At 74.0% G+C, this 23,385-nt stretch overlaps 3 protein-coding genes across 3 annotated transcripts in view; all 3 read left to right on the forward strand.

Moving 5' to 3' along the window:
• LOC119698256 (NAD(P)(+)--arginine ADP-ribosyltransferase 2-like) overlaps nt 1–23,385 on the forward strand; it is a 202,465-nt gene that overhangs the window by 52,212 nt on the left and 126,868 nt on the right. The window lies entirely within an intron of this gene.
• LOC119698261 (microtubule-actin cross-linking factor 1-like) lies at nt 479–6,453 on the forward strand. Its single transcript, XM_038129977.1, has 2 exons — nt 479–578; nt 6,179–6,453. The coding sequence occupies exons 1-2, from the start codon at nt 573–575 to the stop codon at nt 6,428–6,430; spliced, it is 258 nt and encodes an 85-aa protein (XP_037985905.1). The 5' UTR covers nt 479–572; the 3' UTR covers nt 6,431–6,453.
• Nucleotides 16,564–17,235, forward strand: LOC119698259 (40S ribosomal protein S10a-like). Its single transcript, XM_038129974.1, has one exon. It carries the CDS (start codon nt 16,588–16,590, stop codon nt 17,206–17,208), a length of 621 nt encoding a protein of 206 aa, XP_037985902.1. The 5' UTR covers nt 16,564–16,587; the 3' UTR covers nt 17,209–17,235.

Consider the following 23,385-nt stretch of genomic DNA (forward strand, 5'->3'; position numbering starts at 1 on the left):
GCACCTCTGCCTGCTCCCTGCACCCTTCCTGCTCCCCACCTGCACCTCTGCCTCCTCCCTACCTGCACCGTGCTCCCTGCTCCCCACCTGCTCCCCGCCTGCACCCTACCTGCACCCATCCTGCTCCCCACCTGCTCCCTGCCCGTTCCTCTGTCCCGCTGCACCCCGAGCTGTGCTGGGGGGACCCGAGGGCCCAGCCCGTGGGTGTGGGCAGAGCCCCCGGGTGGGTCCCACTGCTGCCCACCGGGTGAGCCCCTCCAGCCGGCAGCGGCAGGGGGAGGCAGCGGCGCCCAGCGTCCCCTCCGTGCCCGGGCTGCCCGCTGGGACGCCCCGGGCCACAGGCGGGTGAGCGAAGCCCCGGGGGTCTCTCTGACCCCGGGGAGCCCCAGGGTGACACCAGCGGCCCGGGCCCCGCGGGCACGGGCGGTTCCCGGCCAGGGTGCGGTGGCACGGCGCCGGCGTGTGCCAGCCCCGCTGACGTGTGCCAGCGCTGGGATCCCGTCCGGCGCCGTGCCAGCCGCGCCAGCCCCGCGCACGTGGCGCCAGCCCCGCTCCCCGGGGAGCTCCGGCGGATGGAGGTGAGAGCCCGGAGGGTCGGGGGGGCAGGGAAGGGGTCCTGGCCGCACGCCCGCCCCCTCTGCAGAGTCCGGTGCCCCGCGCCCCGCGGGTGCCCCGGGCGGGGAGTGCCCGGCGCTGCCGGTGCCAAGCGTGCCGGACCTTTGTCCCCTGACGCCGAGGGGCCCGCGGGGCCCAGCGCCGCTGAAAAGGGCCCTTTGTCCGGCTCTGGCCGGGGGATCCGCTCCCTGCGCCCGTGCCGGCACCGGCACATGACCGCGGCGAGAGCGGCTGCGCCAGCACCGGGTCCGCACGGACGGAGCGAGCGGCAGCCCCGGTACGGCCGCGGCGGGAGCGGGCGGGGGTCTGAGCCTCCCCTCAGGGCAGGTACCACGGTGGGGACAGAGGGTCCGGGAGAGGGTCCCGGCCGCGGAACTGCACCGCCCCGGTGTCGGGTCCCGGGGGGTCCTCACGCCTGCCCGGTCCGGGGGGGCTCGGTGGTCGCTGCGCCCCGCGGGGTGGGCGCGGTTCTGCTGGGCTTGCCGGGGTCAGTTTGGCCCGAACGGGGGCTGGGGGCCGGGGGGCTGTGCCACGGCAGCAGGGGGATGTGGCGGGGGGCACGGGGGGTGTTTGAAGCCCCCGAGACCCCCCCGGCAGTGCGTGTGTGTGTGCGCGCAGGTGTGCTCCTGAGCCGCGCACGCTGCGGTGCTTGCGGCGGGGCGTGCCTGCAGCCAGCCGGGGTGGCACACCCGTGTCCACCCGTGTCACCACACCCAGGTGTGCTCCCGCACTGGGGGGGGGGGCTGCACGCACGCCTGTTCTGCGCTCCAGCTCCCTTTCCCGGTACCGGCTCCGCTTCCGGGCACCAGCTCTGGGTCCCGCTGGCTCCAGCTCCCGGTTCCAGCTCCTGTTCCTGGTACCGGCTCCGGTTCCGGGCACCAGCTCCTGTTCCCGGTACCAGCTCCAGCTCTCGGCACCAGCTCCGGTTCCTGGCAGCAGCTCTGGATCATCGGTTCCCAGCCCCAGTTCCCGGCCCTGACCCCGGTCCCCAGCCGGATCCCCGGCTCCCCAGCCGCCAGTCCAGAGGCTCCGCTGCAGCGCCGCTGCTCTGTTCGCCGGCCACAAGAGAGGCTGGGGGCCGGCAGGGTGTGAGCACCGTGCCAGGGCCGTGCCAGGGCCGTGCCAAGGCTCCCATCTCAGCCCTCCGCCACCGCGCTCCCCTGGGCTCGGAATGCGGCAGCGGCCGATGGGCCAGCGGTGTCCCGGGGATGCTGCCGCGCTGGGCCGGTACCGGGCCGGTACCGGGCCGGCGCTGAGCCGGCACCGGGGCGGCGCTGGGCCGGTACTGGGCCGGTGCTGGGCCGGTGCCGGGCCGGTGCTGGGGCGATGCTGGGCCGGTACCGGGGCGATGCTGGGCCGGTACCGGGCCGGTGCTGAGCCGGTGCTGGGCCGGTACTGGGGCGTGCTGAGCCGGTACTGGGGCGATGCTGGGCCGGTACTGGGTGCCCGGTACTGGGGCGATGCTGGGCCGGTACCGGGCCGGTGCTGGGGCGATGCTGGCCCGGTACCGGGCCGGTGCTGGGCCGGTACCGGGCCGGTGCTGGGGCGATGCTGGGCCGGTGCTGAGCCAGTAGCGGGGCGGTGCTGGGGCGATGCTGTGCCGGTGCTGTGCCGGTGCCGGGCCGATGCTGGGCCGGTGCTAGGCCGGTACTGGGCCGGTGCTGGGCCGGTACTGGGGCGATGCTGAGCCAGTACCGGCCCGGTGCTGGGCCGGTGCTGTGCCGGTGCCGGGGCGGTGCTGGGGCGATGCTGTGCCGGTGCTGTGCCGGTGCCGGGCCGGTGCCGGGCCGGGCAGCGCCGAGCGGCTGCGGGACTTCCCTGCGGGAGCGCGGGGCGGAACCAGCTTCGCTGGGAGCGCGGGGCGGGGTTCGCCGCTCCGCGCTGGTTGCGGCGCTCAGGGTTAACCCTCTCGGTGTTTGCTGTGCTGGTCGCAGCTGCCCTCCCTGGACTGGGTGTACTGGGCGTACTGGCCCGTTCAGCCCTGCCTGCCCGGTGCGCTGGGAGCACCGGGCAGGGTTAACCCCCTCCGTGCTGGATGTACCGGGGAGAGTTGATCCTCTGCGGACTGGGTGTGCAGAGCAGGGTTAACCTGCCCCGAGCGGAGTGTACTGGGTGCGCTGGGAGCGGTTAACCCGTGCCGTGCTGGGTGTGCTGGGAGCGCTGCTCGGGGCTGGCCGCTGGTCCTGGCTTTACTGGGAGCGCTGGCCGCTGGTCCTGGCTGTACTGGGAGCACTGGTCGGGATTGGCCGCTGGTCCTGGCTGTACTGGGAGCGCTGGCCGCTGGTTCTGGCTATACTGGGAGCACTGGCCAGGGTTGATTCCCGGTTCTGGCTGCACTGGGAGCACTGGCCGCTGGTCCTGGCTGTACTGGGAGCACTGGCCGCTGGTCCTGGCTGTACTGGGAGCACTGGCCGGGGTCGATTCCCGGTCCTGGCTGTGCTGGGAGCACTGGCCAGGGTTGGTTCCTGGTCCTGGCTGTACTGGGAGCACTGGCTGCTGGTCCTGGCTGTACTGGGAGCACTGGCCGCTGGTCCTGGCTGTACTGGGAGCACTGGCCGGGGTCGATTCCCGGTCCTGGCTGTACTGGGAGCACTGGCCGCTGGTCCTGGCTGTACTGGGAGCACTGGCCAGGGTTGATTCCTGGTCCTGGCTGTGCTGGGAGCACTGGCCAGGGTTGATTCCCGGTCCTGGCTGTACTGGGGGCACTGGCCGGGGCTGGTTCCCGGTCCTGGCTGTACTGGGAGCACTGGCCAGGATTGATTCCTGCTCCTGGCTGTACTGGGAGCACTGGCCAGGGTCGATTCCCGGTTCTGGCTGTGCTGGGAGCACTGGCCAGGGTTGATTCCTGGTCCTGGCTGTACTGGGAGCACTGGCCGCTGGTCCTGGCTGTACTGGGAGCACTGGCCAGGGTTGGTTCCCCGTTCTGACTGTACTGGGAGCACTGGCCAGGATTGATTCCTGCTCCTGGCTGTACTGGGAGCACTGGCCGGGGCTGGTTCCCGGTCCTGGCTGTACTGGTAGCGCTGGCCAGGATTGATTCCTGCTCCTGGCTGTACTGGGAGCACTGGCCAGGGTTGATTCCTGGTCCTGGCTGTACTGGGAGCACTGGCCGCTGGTCCTGGCTGTACTGGGAGCACTGGCCAGGGTTGATTCCTGGTTCTGGCTGTGCTGGGAGCACTGGCCAGGGTTGATTCCCGGTCCTGGCTGTACTGGTAGCGCTGGCCAGGGTTGATTCCCGGTCCTGGCTGTACTGGCAGCGCTGGCCAGGGTTGATTCCCGGTCCTGGCTGTACTGGCAGCGCTGGCCGGGGTTAATCCTTCCCGCGCCGGGTGCCCGGGGGTGCGTCCCCCGCAGGGGTGCGCCGGCTGTGGAGGGTGGGGCGGTGAGATAAGGCGCCCCCCGCTGCCCGCCCCCCGCCCCGCCCCTGCCGCGAAGCCGGAGCCGGTGCCGGTGCCGGTGCGGGCGGAGCCCCCGGGGCCATTTTCCCCCGGAGCCCCCGCGGTACCGGTGCCGGTGCTCCCCGCCGGTGCCGCATCCCCTCCGGAGCCCTCCCGGTGCCGGCGCCGTTTCCCCCCCCCGGTCATGCCCCCCCGTCGCGTCTTGGCGGACATCGTGGCGCTCGGTGAGTCCCCGCGCGTGGGACCCCCGTCGCCCACTCCCCGGTGGAGCCGGGAGGGGAGGGGGGCGGCTTGGAGGATGCTGCGGGGCTGCCGCAGGGCTGGGGGGAGGTGGGGCTGCGGCGTGCAGGGGGGGCGCGGGAGGGCTCTGCCGGGGGTACGAGGGGTGTTTGGGTGCTGAGACCCCAGTCTGGGGGCAGGGGGGTCCCTAGAGACCCCCCTGTGGTGGGGGGAGGCGGCGTCAGGCCCGGGGTGGAGGGGCTGCTCGGGGGACGTGGGCGATGGAGCCGGTGACTCAGGCTTGGCACCGCGCTGTGCCCCACGCCCGCCCCCCGCCCGCTCCCCATCACTTAGCCCCCCTACGCCCGCCCCCCAGCTCTTCCCCACGCCCACCACCCTCCTACACCCCCCTGCCGGGGGTGCCGGTGGGTCTGGGGGTGCCGGTGGGTCTGGGGGTGCCGGTGGTGCCGCTCACGCCGGGGTCCCAGGGCGCCGGGAGGGCCGGGCGCTGTGGTGTCGGTGATGCCGGTGGGTCCCGGTGGTGCCGGGCCCGGTGACTTTCCCCGGTCCGGAGCTTCTGCAAATGGCGCCTCGGCCGCGGCAAACGCCCGGTGCTGCCGGCTCCCCGGGGAACGAGCCGGTGTCAGGGCTGCGGCGGCGCCGGGATGGCGGAGGTGCCGGGATGGCGGAGGTGCCGGGATGCTGGGGGCAGGATCACGGAGATGCCGGCGGAGCGGAGGCAGCGGGATGGCGGAGGTGCCGGGATGGCGGGGGCGGGATCGCGGAGGTGCCGGGATGATGGAGGCGGGATGGCGGAGGCGCCGGGATGGAGGGGGCAGGATCGCGGAGGTGCCGGCATCACAGAATCATCCCCGCCGCCGCCGGCAGCCTCCGTCCCGCTCCCCTGGGAGCACTCCCGGCACCGAGCTGCTGCAACCGGCACCGAACTGCGGCCGAACCCGGGCCGAGCCCCGCAGCCGGAGCCGCCTGAGCGCTGCCCCGCTGCCGGTGCGGTCTTGTCTCGCACGGCTTCGCTCCGGTTCTTCTTCCGCGGGCGGTCCCGGTACCGGACCAGCCCTCACCGCGGCTCGCTGCCCATCCCTCCGCCGCGGTGGCCCCGCGGGGACCGTGTCCCTAGCGACACCGCCCTGCACGGCCCGGCTCGGCACGGACGCCGCGTCCCCGGGGCTGTCCCGAGGGGTTCCGGTACCTCCGGGCGCCCCCCGATTCCGCCGTGGGCTGCGCCGGGCGCTGCCGGTGCTGCGGCCCCGGTGCCCGGTGTCCCTGGCACTGCCTCTCTACCGCAGGAACCGGGCTCGGCGGTGCCGGGGGGCGGTGCCGGGGGTCCCTGGTGCGAGAGGGAAGGAGGTGGCGATACTGGGGGTCCCTGGTGCCCGGTACCGGGGGTCCCTGGAGCGAGAGGGGGGGCAGTGGCGATGCCGGGGGTCCCTGGTGCCCGGTACCGGGGGTCCCTGGAGCGAGAGGATGGGCAATGGAGGTGCCGGGGGTCCCTGGTGGCGGTGCCCCTGGTCCCCAGTGCCGGGGGGGTCCCTGGTGCCCAGTGCCAGGGGGTCCCTGAAGCGAGAGGGGGGCAGTGGCAGTACCGGGGGTCTCCGGTGCTCTGGTGCGGGGGGTCCCTGGAGCGAGAGGGGGGCAGTGGCAGTACCGGGGGTCCCTGGTGCCCGGTGCCGGGGGTCCCTGGAGCGAGAGGGAGGGCAGTGGCGATGCCGGGGGTCCCTGGTGCCCGGTGCCGGGGGTCCCTGAAGCGACAAGGAAGGAGGTGGCGGTGCCGGGGGTCCCTGGTGCCCGGTGCCGGGGGTCCCTGGAGCGAGAAGGGGGGACAGTGGCGGTGCCGGGGGTCCCTGGTGCCCGGTGCCGCGGGTCCCTAGCGTACGAAGGCGATGGTCCCGGTACCGGGGGTCCCTGACGCCTTCCCTCTGTCGCAGGAGCCGGGGTCGGCGGCGATGGCGGAGGAGAGCTCGAGCGGCAGCAGCGGCTCGCCGGGCGCCGGGGACACGCTGCCCTGGAACCTGGGCAAGCACCAGCGCTCGCAGCGAGCCAAGGCGGCCGCGGGCAACGGCACGGTGCTGGACCCCGCCGAGAGAGCCGTCATCCGCATCGCAGGTACGGCCCGGGGCACCGGAACGCGTGCGGGGTGGGACAGGGGAGCCGCGGCGCGACTGGTGGGCTCGGCATGAGCCGCTGGAGTGGGGGTCGGGGATGTGTCCAGGGGTCGTGATGTGACCCGGGATAGGGATGTGTCCCGGGATAGGGATGTGTCCGGGGGCCGGGATCTGTCCGGGGGTCTGGGATGTGTCCAGGGGTCGTGATGTGTCCAGGGGTCGTGATGTGTCCCGGGATAGGGATGTGTCCGGGGATAGGGATGTGTCCAGGGGTCGGGATGTGTCCGGGGGTCTGGGATGTGTCCCGGGATAGGGATGTGTCCGGGGGTCGGGATGTGTCCGGGGGTCTGGGATGTGTCCGGGGATAGGGATGTGTCCGGGGGTTTGGGATGTGTCCGGTGGTCGGGGATGTGACCCGGGGGAGCTCCTCACGCGCGGGGGGATGGAGGGGTCGGCGGTGTCTGGAGGCCCGTGGGGCGATGCCGTGGGAGTCCCAGGGGAGCCGCGGCACCGGGCGCTGGGAGCTGCGCCGAGGTCGGGGCAGGGAAGCCGCTGTGGGGGATGCCGTGCCGAGCCGCGCCGTGCCCGTACAGCTGCCAGTGCGTCCCCATAAATCGCTCAGCGTTTCCCCCCCTCCCATAGAGCACTCAGCCCCCCCGCGGCACAGAACCCTCCCCCCGGCTATTTCCGTAACACTTCCCCGTCCTTCCCCGCCTCCCTCCCTCCCTCCCTCCCCGCCCCTCACCCCCCCGCCGCTGTCCCCGCTCGAGTTTCGGGGCATTAATGTCTATTTTTAGGGATGACGATGCTCCGTCCCATGGGACCGGTGTGTGTGTCCCCCCCCCCCCCCAGCTCGCCCACGGCCGGGACCGGGCTGCCGGGGTGGGGGGGGCGGGGGGCGTGATGTCCCTGTCCCCACCAGCCAGAGGGGACGAGGGGGGGTCTCTGTGCGTTCATTTGGGGAGGGGGCGCCGGCTCTGCCCCTGGAGCGAGGGTGGGGAGGTCGGGGTGCGGATCGGGGGGGGGTCCCTGCGCCTGCTGTGGGGTGCACCAGGGACCCCCCCACCCCATCCCTCACCACCTGCGACCCCTGCCCCTTATCACCTGCGACCCCTGCCCCTTATCACCCACCCCTCGCCCCCCTGGCGCTCCTCTGGGCACCCGGGGGTGCCCCACGCACGGGGTCAGCAGTCTCGGGGTCCGGGCAGCGCCACATCCCCAGCCGCGAGTGACCCCTTTGGGGGCGCGGAGGACTTCCCTTGCCCCCTGCCCCACAGAATGCCCTGCCCCACAGAATGCCCCGCCCCACGGTGCCGTGTCCGCGGGTGGGCGCCGTGTCCGTGGGTGCCGTTTCCGCGCTTCGGGGCGGTGTCCGGCGGTTCCTTTAAAGGGCTGGGCGGGGGCACGTCCCGTCCCCCTGTCCCGTCCCCCTGTCCCGTCCCCCTGTCCCGTCCCCCTGTCCCGTCCCGTGCCCCTGCCCAGCCGCGGGGTGCGGGGCCGCCGAGCCGCCGGACACGCCGGACCCGCCGGGCACGCCGGACCCCGGCCCCCGCCCTCGCCCCCCCAAACCCGCCCCCCGCCCGCCATGGCCGCCGCCGGGCCCCCTCCCGCGCCCGAAGAGCAGGACTTCATCCAGGCCTACGAGGACGTGCGGGAGCGCTACAAGGGTACGGGACCCCCGCCCCACCGCGGGCCGGCCGGGGGGCGCCGTGGGGCGCCGGCCGCGGGGGGGCCGCGGGGCAGCGCGGCCGCTCATTCCCATAATTGGGCACGACGGGCACCGCCGGCCCCGGCACGGCCGGGGGGGGCCGGCCCGGGGGGGTGTGGGGGGCCGGGGGGACACGGCCCGGCCGCGCCGACCCCGCGGGGAGTCCCCCCGGGCCGCTGCCCTCGCCGGGGCTCGCTGCCCGCGGGCGGGCCGGGGGCCGTGCCCGCGCCCCCCGGAGCGACCGGAGGGGTCGGAGGCGGCGTGGTGGGGCGGGGGGGGGGTCCCTCCGAACGTTCAGGGGACAGAGGGGCTGCGCGGTGGCTGCGGGGGGCGCGGAGGGGGCGCGGGCGGTGAGGGGGGGGCGGCGGAGCGCCGGCGCTCGGCGGTGGCATCGGTGGCACCTCGGGGTACGAGCCCGGCGGCGGGCGGCGGGTCCGACCCCGGTGCTGGCCGCCGTGCCCCCGGTGCCTGCGCGTGGCCGAGGGCGCCCCGGTGTCGCGGCGTGGGGCGGCGGCGGCCGCGGCCATGCCCTTACATGGGAGCGGGCGCTGCCTGCGGGGGCCGCCCCCCCGGCCCCACGGCGGGGGGTCCCAGCTGTCCCCGCTGCGGGGTCCCGGCCATCAGGGGGTCTGGCTGCTCCCGCCGCAGCGGCAGCCCGCTGTCGGGGTGGTGGGGACGGCCTGCGGTCCCCGCCGGTGCCACCAGCGGTTGTGGCAGTGTCCCCGTGTCCCCGGCTGAGGGACGCTGGTGCGCTGGGGGCTGTCAGGAGCAGCTCGGCTCGGCTGAGCCCGGCAGAGCCCAGCACGGGCAGGATGGCACGCAGCTGCTGGCAGGGGTTCCTTGTCACCCTGCTGTGCCACCTCTCCAGGTGTTCACTGTCACCGTGCTGTGCCACCTCTCCAGGGGCTGGCAGGTGTTCATTGTCACCGTGCTGTGCCACCTCTCCAGGTGTTCACTGTCACCGTGCTGTGCCACCTCTCCAGGTGTTTGGTGTCACCGTGTTGTGCCACCTCCCTGGGTGCTGGCAGGTGTTCCTTGTCACCGTGCTGTGCCACCTCTCCAGGTGTTCACTGTCACCGTGCTGTGCCACCTCTCCAGGTGTTCATTGTCACCATGCTGTGCCACCTCTGTGGGTGCTGGCAGGGGTTCCTTGTCACCGTGCTGTGCCACCTCTCCAGGGGCTGGCAGGTGTTCACTGTCACCGAGCTGTGCCACCTCTCCAGGTGTTTGGTGTCACCATGCTGTGCCACCTCTCCAGGGGCTGGCAGGTGTTCACTGTCACCGAGCTGTGCCACCTCTCCAGGTGTTCACTGTCACCATGCTGTGCCACCCCTCCAGGTGTTCATTGTCACCGTGCTGTGCCACCTCTCCAGGGGCTGGCAGGTTCAGTGCTGCAGGTCCTGGGCCAGGTGTTTGGTGTCACCGTGTCACCTCACCTTGCCAGGTGACACCACGCGACCCCACTTTCCTCGGTGCCGGGGTTTGGACACGGGGCTGGGCTCGGTGTCACTCCTCAGTGGGTGGCAGAGGGTTTGGTGTCCCCACACAGTCCCACCTCACTGGGTGGGGACCGAGGGTGGGTGTCCCTGTCCCCCCGTGCCAGGTTCTGGCGGGTTTGCTGCCACGGCCACGGGCTGGGTGACGATGCCCGGTGGCCGAGTGACAGTTTGTCAGGAGGGCTGGCGATGTCGGGGCTGAGCCAGCGCGGCCGGGCAGGGTGACGCAGCGGCGGTGGGCACGGAGCCCGTCGGGGCTGGTGATCGCTGCCAGCGGCTGGCACGTGCCATCCCTGCGGCTCAGAGCCCAGGGGACCCGACCCCCGCCCTGCCAGGGGCCGTGCCACGCGTGGGGCAGGGCTGGTGGCCCTGGCGTGGGGCTGGGGGCGCTGGGACCCCGAAGCGAGATGGGTGCCAGGCTCCTGGTGCCCTCTCCGTTAGAGACATTGATGTGGCACAGCGCCCCGTGACACTGTCCCCACTGCCACCATCGCCGCTGTCATTGTCACCGTGGCAGCCAGGCCCTGGGCCTGGCGCGGTGGTCGTGTGTTGTCACCTATGGGGGACAGCTGGGTCCCTGGGACGCCCCGGCCCCTCACCAGGGCTGTGGGGTGGAGACCGTGCCAGGTCCCTGCCGGTGTCCCTGGAGGTGTCCCTGGAGGTGGCTGGGGGTCACGGTGGCCGCAGTGCAGTGTCCCTGGGAGTGGGCAGTGGCCTGGTGGCTGCACTGCGGTGACGATGCCACAGTCTGTCCTGGTGTCCCTGGGGCTAGGGGGATGGCTGGTGTCCCTCCTGGTGTCCTTCCTGGTGTCCTTCCCAGTGTCCCTGGTGTCCCTCCTGGTGTCCCTCCTGGTGTCCCTGGTGTCCCTTCTGGTGTCTCTGGGGCTAGATGGCTGGCTGGTGCCCCTCCCGGTGCCCCTGCTGGTGTCCCTCCTGGTGTCCTTCCCAGTGTCCCTGGTGTCCCTCCCAGTGTCCCTGGGACTAGGGGGCTGCCTGATGTCCCTCCCAGTGTCCCTGGGGCTAGGGGGCTCGCTGGTGTCCCTCCCAGTGTCCCTCCTAGTGTCCCCAGGGCTGGCTGGTGGCCACAGTGTGGTGGCCATGCCACTGTCCTTGATGTCCCAGAGCTGGCTGGTGGTGATGGTGGCCACAGTGTGGTGGCCATGCCACAGTCCCTCCTGGTGTCCCCAGGGCTGGCTGGTGGCCACAGTGTGGTGGCCATGCCATAACCCTTGGTGTCCCCAGAGCTGGCTGGTGGCCGCAGTGTCACAGTCCCTCCTGGTGTCCCCAGGGCTGGCTGGTGGCTACAGTGAGGTGGCCATGCCAGAGTCCCTCCCGGTGTCCCCAGGGCTGGCTGGTGGCCGCAGTGTGGTGGCAATGCCACCGTCCTTGGCGTCCCCAGGGCTGGCTGGTGGCCACAGTGTGGTGGCCATGCCACAGTCCTTGGTGTCCCCAGGGCTGGCTGGTGGCCACAGTGTGGTGGCCATGCCACAGTCCTTGGTGTCCCCAGGGCTGGCTGGTGGCCACAGTGTGGTGGCCATGCCACAGTCCCTCCTGGTGTCCCCAGGGCTGCGTGGTGGCAGCAGTGCCACCGTCCTTGGTGTCCCCAGGGCTGGCTGGTGGCCGCAGTGCCACCGTCCTTGGTGTCCCCAGGGCTGGCTGGTGGCCGCAGTGTCACAGTCCCTCCTGGTGTCCCCAGGGCTGGCTGGTGGCCACGGTGTCACAGCCCCTCCTGGTGTCCCCAGGGCTGGCTGGTGGCCACAGTGTGGTGGCAATGCCACTGTCCCTCCTGGTGTCCCTAGATCTGACTGGTGGCCACGATGTGGTGGCCATGCCACCGTCCTTGGTGTCCCCAGGGCTGGCTGGTGACCGCAGTGTCACAGCCCCTCCTGGTGTCCCCAGGGCTGGCTGGTGGTGATGGTGGCCACAGTGTGGTGGCCATGCCACAGTCCCTCCTGGTGTCCCCAGGGCTGGCTGGTGGCCGCAGTGCCACCGTCCTTGGTGTCCCCAGGGCTGGCTGGTGGCCGCAGTGCCGTTCCCGGCTGGCTTTGGGGCTGCTGTGGCCGCGCAGAGCTGAGGCTGAGGCCTGGCCCCCCCGGCTGGCCCCGTGCCGGGATGCCCCCCCGGATGCTGGTGCCAGTGCCCGCTGGGGGGGTCCCCTGCCCCCCTGAGGGACAGACACCCCCCCCGGCACTGCTGGCAGGGCTGGGCTGAGCCCCACGGCCTGGGGGGAGCTGGGGGGGCTGGGCATGGGGGGCACGGTGTGCACGGGGTGGGAGGGGGGTCTGTGCTGGGGGGGGTCTGGGAGGTGGGGGCACACTGGTGGGGGGGTCTGTGCCGTTCTTGGGGGGGTCTGTGCTGTGCTGGGGGGGTCTGGGAGGTGGGGGCACACTGGGGGGGTCTGTGCTGTTCTTGGGGGGGTCAGGGAGCTGTACTGGGGGGGCTGTGCTGTTCTTGATGGAGGGGGTCTGTGCTGTGCTGGGGGGGTCTGGGAGGTGGGGGCACACTGGTGGGGGGGGTCTGTGCCGTTCTTGGGGGGGTCTGTGCTGTGCCGGGGGGTCTGGGAGGTGGCAGCACACTGGTGGGGGGGGTCTGTGCCGTTCTTGGGGGGTTCAGGGGGCTCTGCTGTTATTGATGGGGGGGTCTCTGCTGTGCTGGGGGGGCCGTGCTGCGGGGGCTCCGTGCCGTGCCGTGCCGTGCCGTGCCGTGCCGTGCCGTGCCGGGGGGGGCTGCGGGGCCGGTCCCAGCCGCCGGGGATGGGGGTGGGGGGCGGTGTCGGTGCCGCAGGGGCGGGGGGCTGCGGCGGCGGGGCGGGGGCCGCGGCCGGGGGGGGCGGGACGGACCCGCCCCGGGGCTGCGGGACCGGCCGGCAGCGTGCGGGAGCGGCAGCGGCCATGGAGGGGGCGCGGGGCATCCACCACGAGATCGCCTCCCTCAAAGGTACCGGGGCAGGGGGCGCCGGGAGGGCTCCCGGGGCCGGGCCCACGGGCACCGGCGGCATTCCGCGTCCCGGGGAGGGTTTGGGGTGGGGGGGGCCCGCGTCCCGGGGAGCTCCGGCCGCGCCGCATCCCGCCCGTGCCGGTGTCGCAGCGCAGGCAGCAGGGCGGGGGTCACCGGGGACGCCCCGGCGTCAGCGGCACCGCTCCGAGTTCTCGGTGCCGCCGGGCCCGCGGCACGCTCGGTGCCGGGTTACCGGGCCGTGCTGCGGAGCCGGCGCGCTGGGGCGTGAGTAACGGGCGGCGGCGGATGCCGGTCACGGGGCTGCGGGCGGCCACCGGCCCCTGTGTCACCGCAGCGGGCACAGAGCCACCGCGGGGCCCGGCTCCGCAGCCAGCCGCCTCGGGGTCGGGCTGGAACGGAGCCCGGCACGGACCCGGCGAGAGATGGGATGGACACCGGGAAAAGTGGCGATGGAGCCCGGCAGCCTCAGGCTGAAGTCACAGAGGGTCGGGGAGGGATGGGCACCGGCGGGGGTCGTGATGGACCTCGGGCGGGTGGGATTGGGACGGACCTCGGGCGGGTGGGGATGATCCCGGCAAGGTTCGGGATGAGCCCCGGCAGGGTCAGGGCGCCCAGCAGCTCTGGCGGTGCCGCAGGCCCCAGAGAGGGGATCCCGGGTCTGTCCCCTCCGGCAGAGCCCGGGCTGCGGCGAGGCTGATTTACGGTGGGAAGCGTCCCGGCGCCGGGACCCCCGCTGGCACCGGGACCCCCGCCGGCGCCGGCCTCATTACGAGCCGGCCTCTGGCCGCGGTGCCCTCCGCAAACAGCCGCGGCTTTGTTCCGCTGGGCACGGGGAGCCCGGCGGCCCCGCCAGACCCCAGCACTGGCACCGGCACCGGCGCTGGCACCGGCACCGGCACGGCAGCGCCGGGCCCGCGGCCAGGAGCCGCTGCCGCAAGCGCTGCCCGCCCCACATTTGGGGGCCTGCCCGAGGCTTCCGTGGGTCCAAAGGGTGAGGGGCGCACGGGGCTGCTCAGGGCCGGGATTGTGGGGTGCCCCCAGCCCCCCGTGCTGCCCCCGGCCCGCCCCGAGGTGCGGAGCGGCGGGGCCGCTGCGGCAGGGCTCTTCGCCGGTGGGTGCGGGGAGCGGCGGCGCGCCGGGCAGCGGCGGGGCGCTGGCGGTGGCCCCGCTGTCACATCGCGTTGGATCACGGCGGGCGGCGGGCGCTGACGCGGCACTTCCCGGCGGGAGGGAGCCGCCGGCGCGGCCGTGACCCCGCTGCGGGCCGGGGGTGCGGGGCCGCGGCTGGGGGGGGGGGGGCACGCTGCTGCTGCTGCTGCCCCCATCGCTTGCTCCCCCCTTGCTGCTCCCCACTTCTCATCCCTGCCCCGCTTTGTCGCCCTCCCTCCACCCCCAGCCGCTGCCGCCCTGGCCGCTGCCGTCCATCCCGCCCCGCCGGGGTTCTGGGGTGCTGTGGGGCTCGGGCAGGCGCCCCACGCTCTCCCAGGGGGTTCCCTGTGAGGGGCTCAGGGCGCCCCAGCTGCGCGGGGGCTCTCGCCGTGCCCCACTCCGCCCCCCGGCTCTGCCCCCCGGCACGGGGAAGTTGTGCGAGTCCTGCTGGGGCCTCCGGAGCCGCCAGTGCGGGCACATCGGCCCCCGAGGGTTTGGGAAACCCGGGGCCGGGCAGCTCCGGGGCGGGCACCCCGCAGGCGGCAGCCCCCCGTGCCTGGGCCGCTGCTCCCCACCAGGGAATCCCAGTGAATCCCAGCGAATCCCAGTGTATCCCAGCGAATCCCAGCGAATCCCAGAGAATCCCCGTGTTTCCCAGAGAATCCCAGCGAATCCCAGCGAATCCCAGCGAATCCCAGCGAATCCCAGCGAATCCCAGTGAATCCCCGTGTTTCCCAGAGAATCCCAGCGAATCCCAGTGTATCCCAGCGAATCCCAGCGAATCCCAGTGTATCCCAGCGAATCCCAGCGTATCCCAGTGAATCCCAGTGAATCCCAGTGTATCCCAGCGAATCCCAGCGAATCCCAGTGTTTCCCAGTGAATCCCAGTGTATCCCCGTGAATCCCAGTGTTTTCCCAGCGAATCCCAGCGAATCCCAGCGAATCCCAGAGAATCCCCGTGTTTCCCAGAGAATCCCAGCGAATCCCAGGGTATCCCAGTGAATCCCAGCGAATCCCAGCGAATCCCAGCGAATCCCAGTGTATCCCAGCGAATCCCAGTGTATCCCGGTGAATCCCAGTGTATCCCAGTGTATCCCAGCGAATCCCAGCGTATCCCAGCGTATCCCAGTGAATCCCAGCGAATCCCAGCGAATCCCAGCGTATCCTAGTGTATCCCAGCGTATCCCAGTGTATCCCAGCGAATCCCAGCGAATCCCAGCGTATCCCAGCGAATCCCAGTGTATCCCAGTGAATCCCAGCGAATCCCAGCGAATCCCAGTGAATCCCAGTGTATCCCAGTGAATCCCAGTGTATCCCAGTGTATCCCAGCGAATCCCAGTGTATCCCAGTGTTTCCCAGCGAATCCCAGCGAATCCCAGCGTATCCCAGCGTATCCCAGTGTATCCCAGTGTTTCCCAGCGAATCCCAGCGAATCCCAGTGAATCCCAGTGTATCCCAGTGAATCCCAGTGTATCCCAGTGTATCCCAGCGAATCCTATTGGCAGGGATGGGGGTGCCGGGGGTCGGGATTGTCCCTCCATCCCCCAAGGCTGCCGGGGGTCGGGATTGTCCCTCCATCCCCACAAGGCTGCCGGGGGTCGGGATTGTCCCTCCACCCCCCAAGGCTGCCGGGGTGCTCCTGCTGCAGCCTCGCAGCATCCCTGAGCCCTGACCCGCCTGCGCCTGGCTCGGGATGCTGAGAGACCCCTGGGGGGAGGGGGGGTTTCCTCCCCTTCTGGGGACCCGCCCCGGCGTGGGGGCCAGCCCGGCATCCCAGTTCGTCCCACCCAGTTCCTCCTGCTCTGTGATGGGGGTGCCCCCCAGCACCCCCTCACACGGAGAGGGGGGGTCGCCGGTGCCGGGGCTCTTCCCACCCCCACGGCGGTGCCGGGGGTCCCCGCTGCGGTGCCGGGGGGGGCTGCTGGGCGGTGCTCGGTGCCGGGGGGGGCTCGGGGGGGAGTGGCAGCTGCCTCTCGCTCGTCCCCACTTGCCACCCGGCGGGCGTGGCGCGGCGCAGCTGTGCCACCGCCGGGGCTGTGCCACCGCCGGGGCTGTGTCACCGCCGGGGCTGTGTCACCGCCGGGGGGTCCCCATGGGGACGCCGGGACAAACAGGGGCAGGAGCGGAGCAAATATTGACGTGGCAGGATGTGGCTGCCGAGCCCTGCCCGCGCCCGTGCCCGTGCACCTGCTCGCCCCGCTGCCCGGGGATGCTCGGCGAGCCCGGTGGGGCCGTGCCCGGCCCAGGGGAGGGACCCCGGGCTCACGGTGCCCTCCCGAGCTCGGGGACAGCCGCGGCTCAGGGTCGCTCCCCAGGCTCAGGGTGCCCCTCGGAGACCCCCGCAGCTCCGTGTCCGCCTCCCGCCGGGCTCCGGGATCCCCTCCCGGCTCAGGGACACCCCGCTGCCGGCTCAGGGTCCCCCCGGGCACCCCACGGGGCCGGTCCCGGGGCGGGGGCGGGGCGGGACCCGCGGGGGGTTCCCACGCAGGAACCGGCCGGGTGGGTCGGGGCAGGGGGGGGCGGGTCCGGCCGTGCCCCCCCCGGGCGGGAGCCGGGGCCGGGGAGGGGCCGCTGGTGAGTCAGGGCAGGGCCTGGGGCCCCCCTGACCCCCCCGGCCGGGGGTGGAGCCGCAGCCGCTCCCGCCGTGCCGGCAGCCAGCGCCGCTCCGTGTCGGATCGCGCCGGGACGTGCCGGGCCATACGGGGCTGTACTGGACCGCGCTGGGCCGTGCCGGGCCGAACTGGACCGCGCTGGGCTGGGCTGGAGCGCCTGAGCCGTGTGGGACCGCGCTGGGCTGGGCCGGACCGTAGTGAGCTGGGCCGTGCCGGGCCGTGCCGGGCCGTGCCGGGCCATACTGGGCTGTGCCATACGGAGCGCTGCTGGACTGTGCTGAGCCGCGAGCGAGCCCCGCGGCCCGCGCCATGGTGGCGGGGATGCTGATGCCGCTGGAGCGGCTCCGCTCCATCCTGGAGCTGCTGTTCCGCGAGGGCGTCCTGGTCGGGGAGCGGGACGGCTGCCCCCGGCGCACCCACCCGCAGCTGCCCGGCGTGGCCAACGTGGAGGTGCGGCGGGCCATGGCCTCGCTGCGCTCCCGCGGCCTCGTGCGACAGACGGCGGCCTGGCGGCACCTCTACTGGTACCTGACGGACGCCGGCGTCGCCCACCTGCGCCAGTACCTGCGGCTGCCGCCGGACGTGGTGCCGCGCTCCCTGCAGCGCGTCCCGCGCCCCGCCGCCGCCCGCCCCGAGCCCCGGCGCGCCGCTGCCCCGGCCGCCGCCGGCCCCCAGCGGGCGCGTCCCGCCGCCGGCGAGCGGCTCTACCGCAGGAAGGACGAGGGCGGCGAGGGGCACGTGGAAACCGTCGCCGCCGCCGCCGCCGCCGCGGGGCAGGGGGTGTGCCGGCCGCCCCCCCAGCCCGGCCCGCCCGCAGGTACCGAGCAGCGCCCCGGGGTGCTCCTGGTGCTCTCCCGTGGGTGGGGGGCACTCGAGCCCCGCTGCTGCCAGGGGAGGTGTGGGACGAGGACAGTCCTTAAGGTCCCCTAAACCCCTCCACTTCCTAGCCGAGGATGGGGTGGGGGGTGCCTGCAGGCCCCTGCGCTGTCTGGGGAGGGAGGGGGGCACTGGGGGCTCCTCGCCGTGCCCCCCTGACCCCAGGGGGATGCTCTGGGCAGGAGTGGTCGCTGGGGGATCGCGGGGGGCTGGGGTGCAGTGGGGTGGCTTCCCGGGGTCCCGAGAGGCCGGCGGGGTGTGACGGGACCCGGGTGGCATTGCTGCCACCCTCCCGGGCTCCACCGTGGCGGGGGGGTGACGTGCCGTGGGGTGCCCGTGCCGTGGGGAGCAGCGCTTCAGGGGTGCCGTGGCGGCGGGGGGGGACATTCCGCGGAGATTTTGCGCCCCGAGGTCCCCACGGCGCCTGGGGTGGGTCGGACAGACGGCGGCAGCTGGGGCGGGCAGTGCTGCTGGGGAGGGGGCTGCGGCGGGGGGTCCCCAGCCCCTCCTCCCTGGCGACACGCGATCCCGACACACGATCGGCGGCAGCTGGACCCGGCGGGGGTGCGGGGCGTCCGGTGTCCCACCCCCCCCGGGCGGGGCAGCTGCGGTGTCGCTCCGAGGCGGCGGCGAGGGGCCCCCCCCCGATCCCCCCCGGGCTCTGAGTCAGCCCGTGGCCGTGGGCAGCCGCCTCCGGTCCAAGTTTCCAGCCTGGAGGCGCCTGCCCGGTCCCTGCCAGCGCCGTGAGTCACCGGCCGGGGGGGGGCCGGGCCCGCGGCGCTGCTGCCCCGGGGGTGCGGGTCCTGCGCGGGCGGCACCCGCGTCCCGTGGGGCCGGGAGGGGCTCCCCGGAGCTCTGGCGCGGGGGTCGCATCCCGCGCTGGGCTCCGGGGCCGCGGGCTCCCCCCGACCCTGGCGTGGGGCGCGATCGCGGAGCCCCGGCCGTCCCGTCCGGTCCCGCCGGCGGATCCGGCTCCGGGCTTTCCCTCTGCCCCGAGAGCCGCTGCCGGAAAACCCGGCCTGGAGCCCCGGCTTGCGGGGACGGGGTCGCGCCGGCGGCGGGGGTTGCGGGGTCCCCGCGGGGCGGGGGAGATCCCGGGACCTCCCAGAGACCCCATTTCCCCCCTGCCCGGTGGGGCGGCCTCCTTCGGCGGCGGGGCTCTCAGTCTCGACGTCACGGCTCCCCCCGAGGTGCCGGTCACCACCCGGCCCGGTGCCGGGGGGTCCGGGGGTCCTGGGGCGCCGCCGCGGTCGCCCCGTCCCGCCCCCGGCCGTGTCATGTTCTAACTCGGGCTCGGTGACGGGCCCCGGTTATTTATATCGACACCCGCTCCCTGCCCGCCCCCCCCCCCGCAGCCCCCGCCGCCACCGGCGGAGCCGCGCTGCGCCCTCGCTCCGCGCTCCGCACCTGTCCGCGCCCTGCCCGCACCTGCCCGCACCCTGCCTGCCCATGAAGGTCGTACCGGGTGGGTGAGACCGGTGGGGCTGCGGGAAGGACGGGAACGGGGCGGGGGGGGGGGGGGGCGCTGGCGCCGCCGGGGCGCGTTGTCCCGGGATATAAAAAGCCGGGATGAAGGGGACACTCCGAGGCGGGGGGGGGGGACGCGGGATGGGGGGGGGACACGGGGGGGGCCCTGCCGGTGCGGCGGGCACGGAGGAGGCGTCTCCGCGGCGCGGTTCGGGAGGGGTTAAGGCGGAGAGGGCGCTGCCCCGTGGGGGCGGGCGCTGGTTCGTCCCTGACCCGCCGAGCCCGGCCGGTGCCGTGTCCCCGATGGAGGACACCGGGTCCCTGTTCCCGTCGCTGGTGGCGGCGGGGCACGCGGCATCCCTCGCCCTGGTCTGGTACTGGCGGCGGCAGCGGGACGAGCCGGGGGGCACCGGTGAGTTGGGCTCCGCTCGGGCCCCCCCCCGCGCCGCGCTCGGCTCGGCCCCTCGCCCCGCCCACCCCACCGGGCGCGGGGGGAGCCACACGACACCGGCAGCCCCGCCGGGTCCCGGGTGGCTGGGGGGTCCTGCGGGGATCCGGGGGGGACGCACCCACCGTGGGGTGGGGGATAAGGGGGGAGCCGTGCTGCCCGGGGTTCGGGGGGGCGTCACCTGCCGCGGGGGAGCATCCCGGGGGGAGCGGTACCCCAGCGGGGCAGCGATGGTCCCGAGGGTGACTCAGCACGGGCAGAGTGTGCCCCCCGGTGCCGCCGGCCCGTGCCCACCCCGTCGTCCACTCTGGCACTTTTTGGGGTGTGGGAGCTCCCCGGCGCTGAGCTGGCTGCCCGAGCCCTCCCGCAGCATCCCCATCCCCAGGCGTGGAGGTGCCGAGCACCTTTGGGGACGGGGATCTGGCGGCGGAGGGGGCCGGGAAGGGCCGAAAGGGGCACGGCGGTGTCTGGGGGTCCTGTGAGACCCCCGGCGCGGCCGCTGCCACCTGCATCCGAGCTGCCGGGGCTGCGCCGGCGGCCCCAGCCCTCCCCCCGGGCGCTTTCCAGGGCGTTGGCTGCGGCTTCCGTCGGTCGGCGTGCGGCACCGGGCACCGTCACGCGGCCGCCGCCGCTCCGGGATGGCTCCGCTCCCGCGGCCGCCGCGCTGGGAATCCACCGCCGAGCCCGCGGCCGGTGCCGTTGCCGGTGCCGGTGCCAGATAAGGCGGGCAGGGCACCTTGGCCGGCCCGGAGCCCCCGCTGCTCCCGGCCGGGGGGGGCCGCTGTCCCTGGCGCGGCTCCAGCCCGAAGGACACCCCCAAGGTCGCACCTGCCGGGGCTCATCACCGCGCCGCGCCGCGACCCCCCCCGAGCTGGGAGCTCCCGGGGGGCTCCGGCAGCATCGGCTGCGCTGGGCGGTGCTGAGGGCTGCGCTCCGCCGTCCCGCGGGGCTCGGGGGGTGCCCCCGGGGCTGCCCGCGCTCCGCTGCGCCGCGCCGGGGCAGGGGGGTTCGGTTTAGAGCTGTTCGTGAAACCCCCCTGGGGGGGAAGGGGCTGCCCGGTGCCCACGGTGCATTTCCCGGTGCCCAAAAAGGGGCTTCCCGGTGCCCACGGTGCATTTCCCGGTGCCCACGAGGGGCTTCCCGGTGTCTGTGGTGCATTTCCCCGTGCCCATAAATACTGCCCGGTGCCCACAGTGGGTGTCCCGGTGCCCACAAATGCTGCCCGGAGCCCACGGTGCATTTCCCGGTGCCCACAAATGCTGCCCGGAGCCCACGGTGCATTTCCCGGTGCCCACGAGGGGCTTCCCGGTGTCTGTGGTGCATTTCCCCGTGCCCATAAATGCTGCCCGGTGTCCGTGGTGCGTTTCCCGGTGCCCGTAAATACTGCCCGGTGCCCACGGTGGGTGTCCCGGTGCCCACGAGGGGCTGCCCGGTGTCTATGGTGCATTTCCCGGAGCCCACGGTGCATTTCCCGGTGCCCACAAATGCTGCCCGGTGTCCGTGGTGCATTTCCCGGTGCCCACGAGGGGCTTCCTGGAGCCCACGGTGCATTTCCCCGTGCCCATAAATGCTTCCCGGTGTCTGTGGTGTGTTTCATGGTGCCCACGGTGGGTGTCCCGGTGCCCACCGGGCTTCCCGGTGTCTGTGGTGCATTTCCTGGTGCTCATAAATACTGCCCGGTGCCCACGGTGGGTGTCCCGGTGCCCACGAGGGGCTGTGCCAGCTGCTCGCGGTGTCACTCGTGGCACAGTGCCGAGGCAGGTGTTTTCGGGGGACAGCTGAAGCGGAACCCCCGTCCGGCTCTGCACGCCCGTGCCCGCGGGGCTGGGAGGCAGAGGGCTGGGGGGCAGAAGGCTGAGGAAGCTCGGGCGGGCGAGGCACGGCTTGGCAGCCTGCTGGCGGCGCCGGCTGGTTTTGGCAGCAGGATGCCGCTGTTTGTTTGGCTCCGCTCCGGTTTCCAAGGCTGCCAGAGACGTGGCGGCAGCGGGCGGGTGGGGGCCCCAGAGGTTTGGGAACCCCCCCCCGTGTCCCCCTTTCCGCTCCACTCAGCTTTTCCACCGCGCTGGCGGCTCTGGCTGTGCCAGGCCGGGAGCGCTGCTGGATGTCGCTCCTGGCCGCAGCAGTGACTCACCGGCCTCGAGGGGCCGTGGCTGGCAACCAGCGGCATCCCCGGCGCGGGGCCCCCCCCGGCACGGCCTCCGCCCTCCGGCACAGCCTCTGGCGGCCGTGGGGAAGCTCTTCCCGCCGCTGTCCCACGTCCTCCGCGGCGCAGCCGTGGGAAGCGTCCCGGAGCCGTGGGAAGCGTGCCGGAGCCCCGGCAGCGTGCGGGAAGCGTGGCGGGCGTGGCGGGCGCATCCCACGGGACACGCGTCCCGTTCCAGGCGGTGTTCCCCGCTGGCCGGCTGCTATCGCCCCGGCTCGGCCCCCCCCCCCGCCGCCCCCCCCGGCTCCTTATCTCCGCCGCACAGATGCGGCGCTGCCGCTGCCGTGGGGCTGAGCCGTGCGTCGGCACCGTGCCACGCCGTGCCGTGCCGTGCCGTGCCGTGCCCAGCCCCCACTCCCGGGCCTTGCTGCTGGCCTGGTTCATCCTGGCCGGCTTGTGCCATGCTGGGTTTTGACGCTAGACCCTCCCCCAAGCCCCCCGAGACCCCCCGAGACCCCCGTGCTCCCCGCAGCAGGGATGTGCCTTGCTCCAACAGCCCACTCAGTGCCCAGGGCGCTGCCACGCCGACCTCAGACCACTCAGACCACCTCAGAGCCTCCCTGCCCGGGGCTCCTGTGCCGTGCCGTGCCGTGCCATGCCGTGCCGTGCCATGCCTGGTGGTTCCAGCCCCTCCAGCCGTGTCCCAGCTGCGCTCTGCCCACCGCCCTGCGGCGCCGGGGGGTCCCAGCAGAGCGGCCGGGGCTGGGCTCCGCGCTGCCCGGAGCAGGAGGAGCCGGGCTGGCGGAGGCCGTGGGCTGTGTGAGTCACTGGCCGCGCTCTGGCCGCGCTCCGGGATTCCGCCGCACTCCCACCAGAAGCGGCCGGACGCCGAGCGGGGCGGGGGGCGCCGGGCCGGGCCGCGCCATGGGCTTCTCGCTCTGCTGCTGCTGCGGGCCGCGAGAAGGTGACCTGCGGGCCGGGGGGTTTGGGGCACATCGGGGTGCCGTGGCATCCCCCAGGACCCCCGTCCCCGCCGCAGGCCCCTTCCCAGCACAAACAGATCCGGCCCTGCGTGTGCTGGAGGGCTCGTCCGACCGCGGGGCGGGGGCACAGGGGGGTCCCGGCAGCCTGGGGGGCGTCGGTGGGGAAAACCCCCAGGGGAAAACACGCTGAGGGCTGCCCTTGGCACGGGGACCCCCGCGGGGAGAGGAAGCCGGGAGGAACGGGTGCTGGAGCCAGCGGTTCGTGCCGGGGGGCGCAAGCCGCCCCCACCCCCGGGAGCTCTGAGTGTGCGGAGGGGCCGGGACGCGGCTGCTGGCGATGTCGGGGTGCCCCGTGACTGCAGAACCGGGTGGTCCTGGGGGCTCCGGGCGGGGCGGGAAGGGGAGCGCGGGGTCCCGGCTGTGTGGGGTGCAGAGCCCAAGCACGGGGGTCCTGAGTGCGGGAGGGGGTCTCCCGTCCGGGCATCGCCCCGGGCTGTGGGATGGAGTTTCCCCCGGCTGGCAGGGACGGGGTGTTCCCCCCGGATCCCTCTGGTTTCCCCGGGCGCTGCGGGCGGTGGCGCAGCGGAGGGGAGGGCGGGGCGGAGCGGGGCGGGTCCCGCCCGTTTCTCCCCCCCCCCGGCCCGTCCCGTCCGCCCGGTGCCGCTGGTCGGTCCCGGCCGTGGGTCCGTCGGTGTGTCGGTGGATGGTGGGTCCCGTCCGGTCCCGTCCGGTGGAGCGGCGCGGCCATGTCCGGTCCCGGTGGGGACTGGCTGAGCGGCGGCTCCGGGCCCGAGCGGCGGCGGTACCTGAGCGCCCGGCTCTGCTGCACCGGTGACCGAGGGGAGCGGGGCCGGGGGGACGCGGGGGAGCCGGCGCGGGGGTCCCGGGGCGGGAGGGGAGCGCGGGGGGCTCGCGGGAGCGGGGGTGCGGGAGCGGCGGGACGGGGGGGACCCGGGAGAGGCGGGAGGGCGGGGGGACACAGGCAAGGGCGGGGTGTGCGCGGATCCCCCCCCCCCCCCCGGAGCAACGCCCCCTCTGTGACCCCGCCCGCAGGGCCAGGCTGGGCTGGCTGGGTTTGGGGCGGGCTCTGCCGGGAAGGGGTGATTGTGTAAGTGTGTGTGCCTCTGTGCGTTTGTGTGTGCCTCTGTGCGTTTGTGTGTGTGTTTGTGTGTTTGTTTGTGTGTGCCTCT

The sequence above is a fragment of the Motacilla alba genome, chromosome 2, assembly GCF_015832195.1.
Source record: "Motacilla alba alba isolate MOTALB_02 chromosome 2, Motacilla_alba_V1.0_pri, whole genome shotgun sequence".
NCBI lineage: Eukaryota > Metazoa > Chordata > Aves > Passeriformes > Motacillidae > Motacilla > Motacilla alba.

Coding starts and splice junctions, on each gene's coding strand:
- LOC119698259 (XM_038129974.1), top strand. CDS start 16,588: ATGGTGGCGGGGATGCTGATGCCGCTGGAGCGGCTCCGCTCCATCCTG.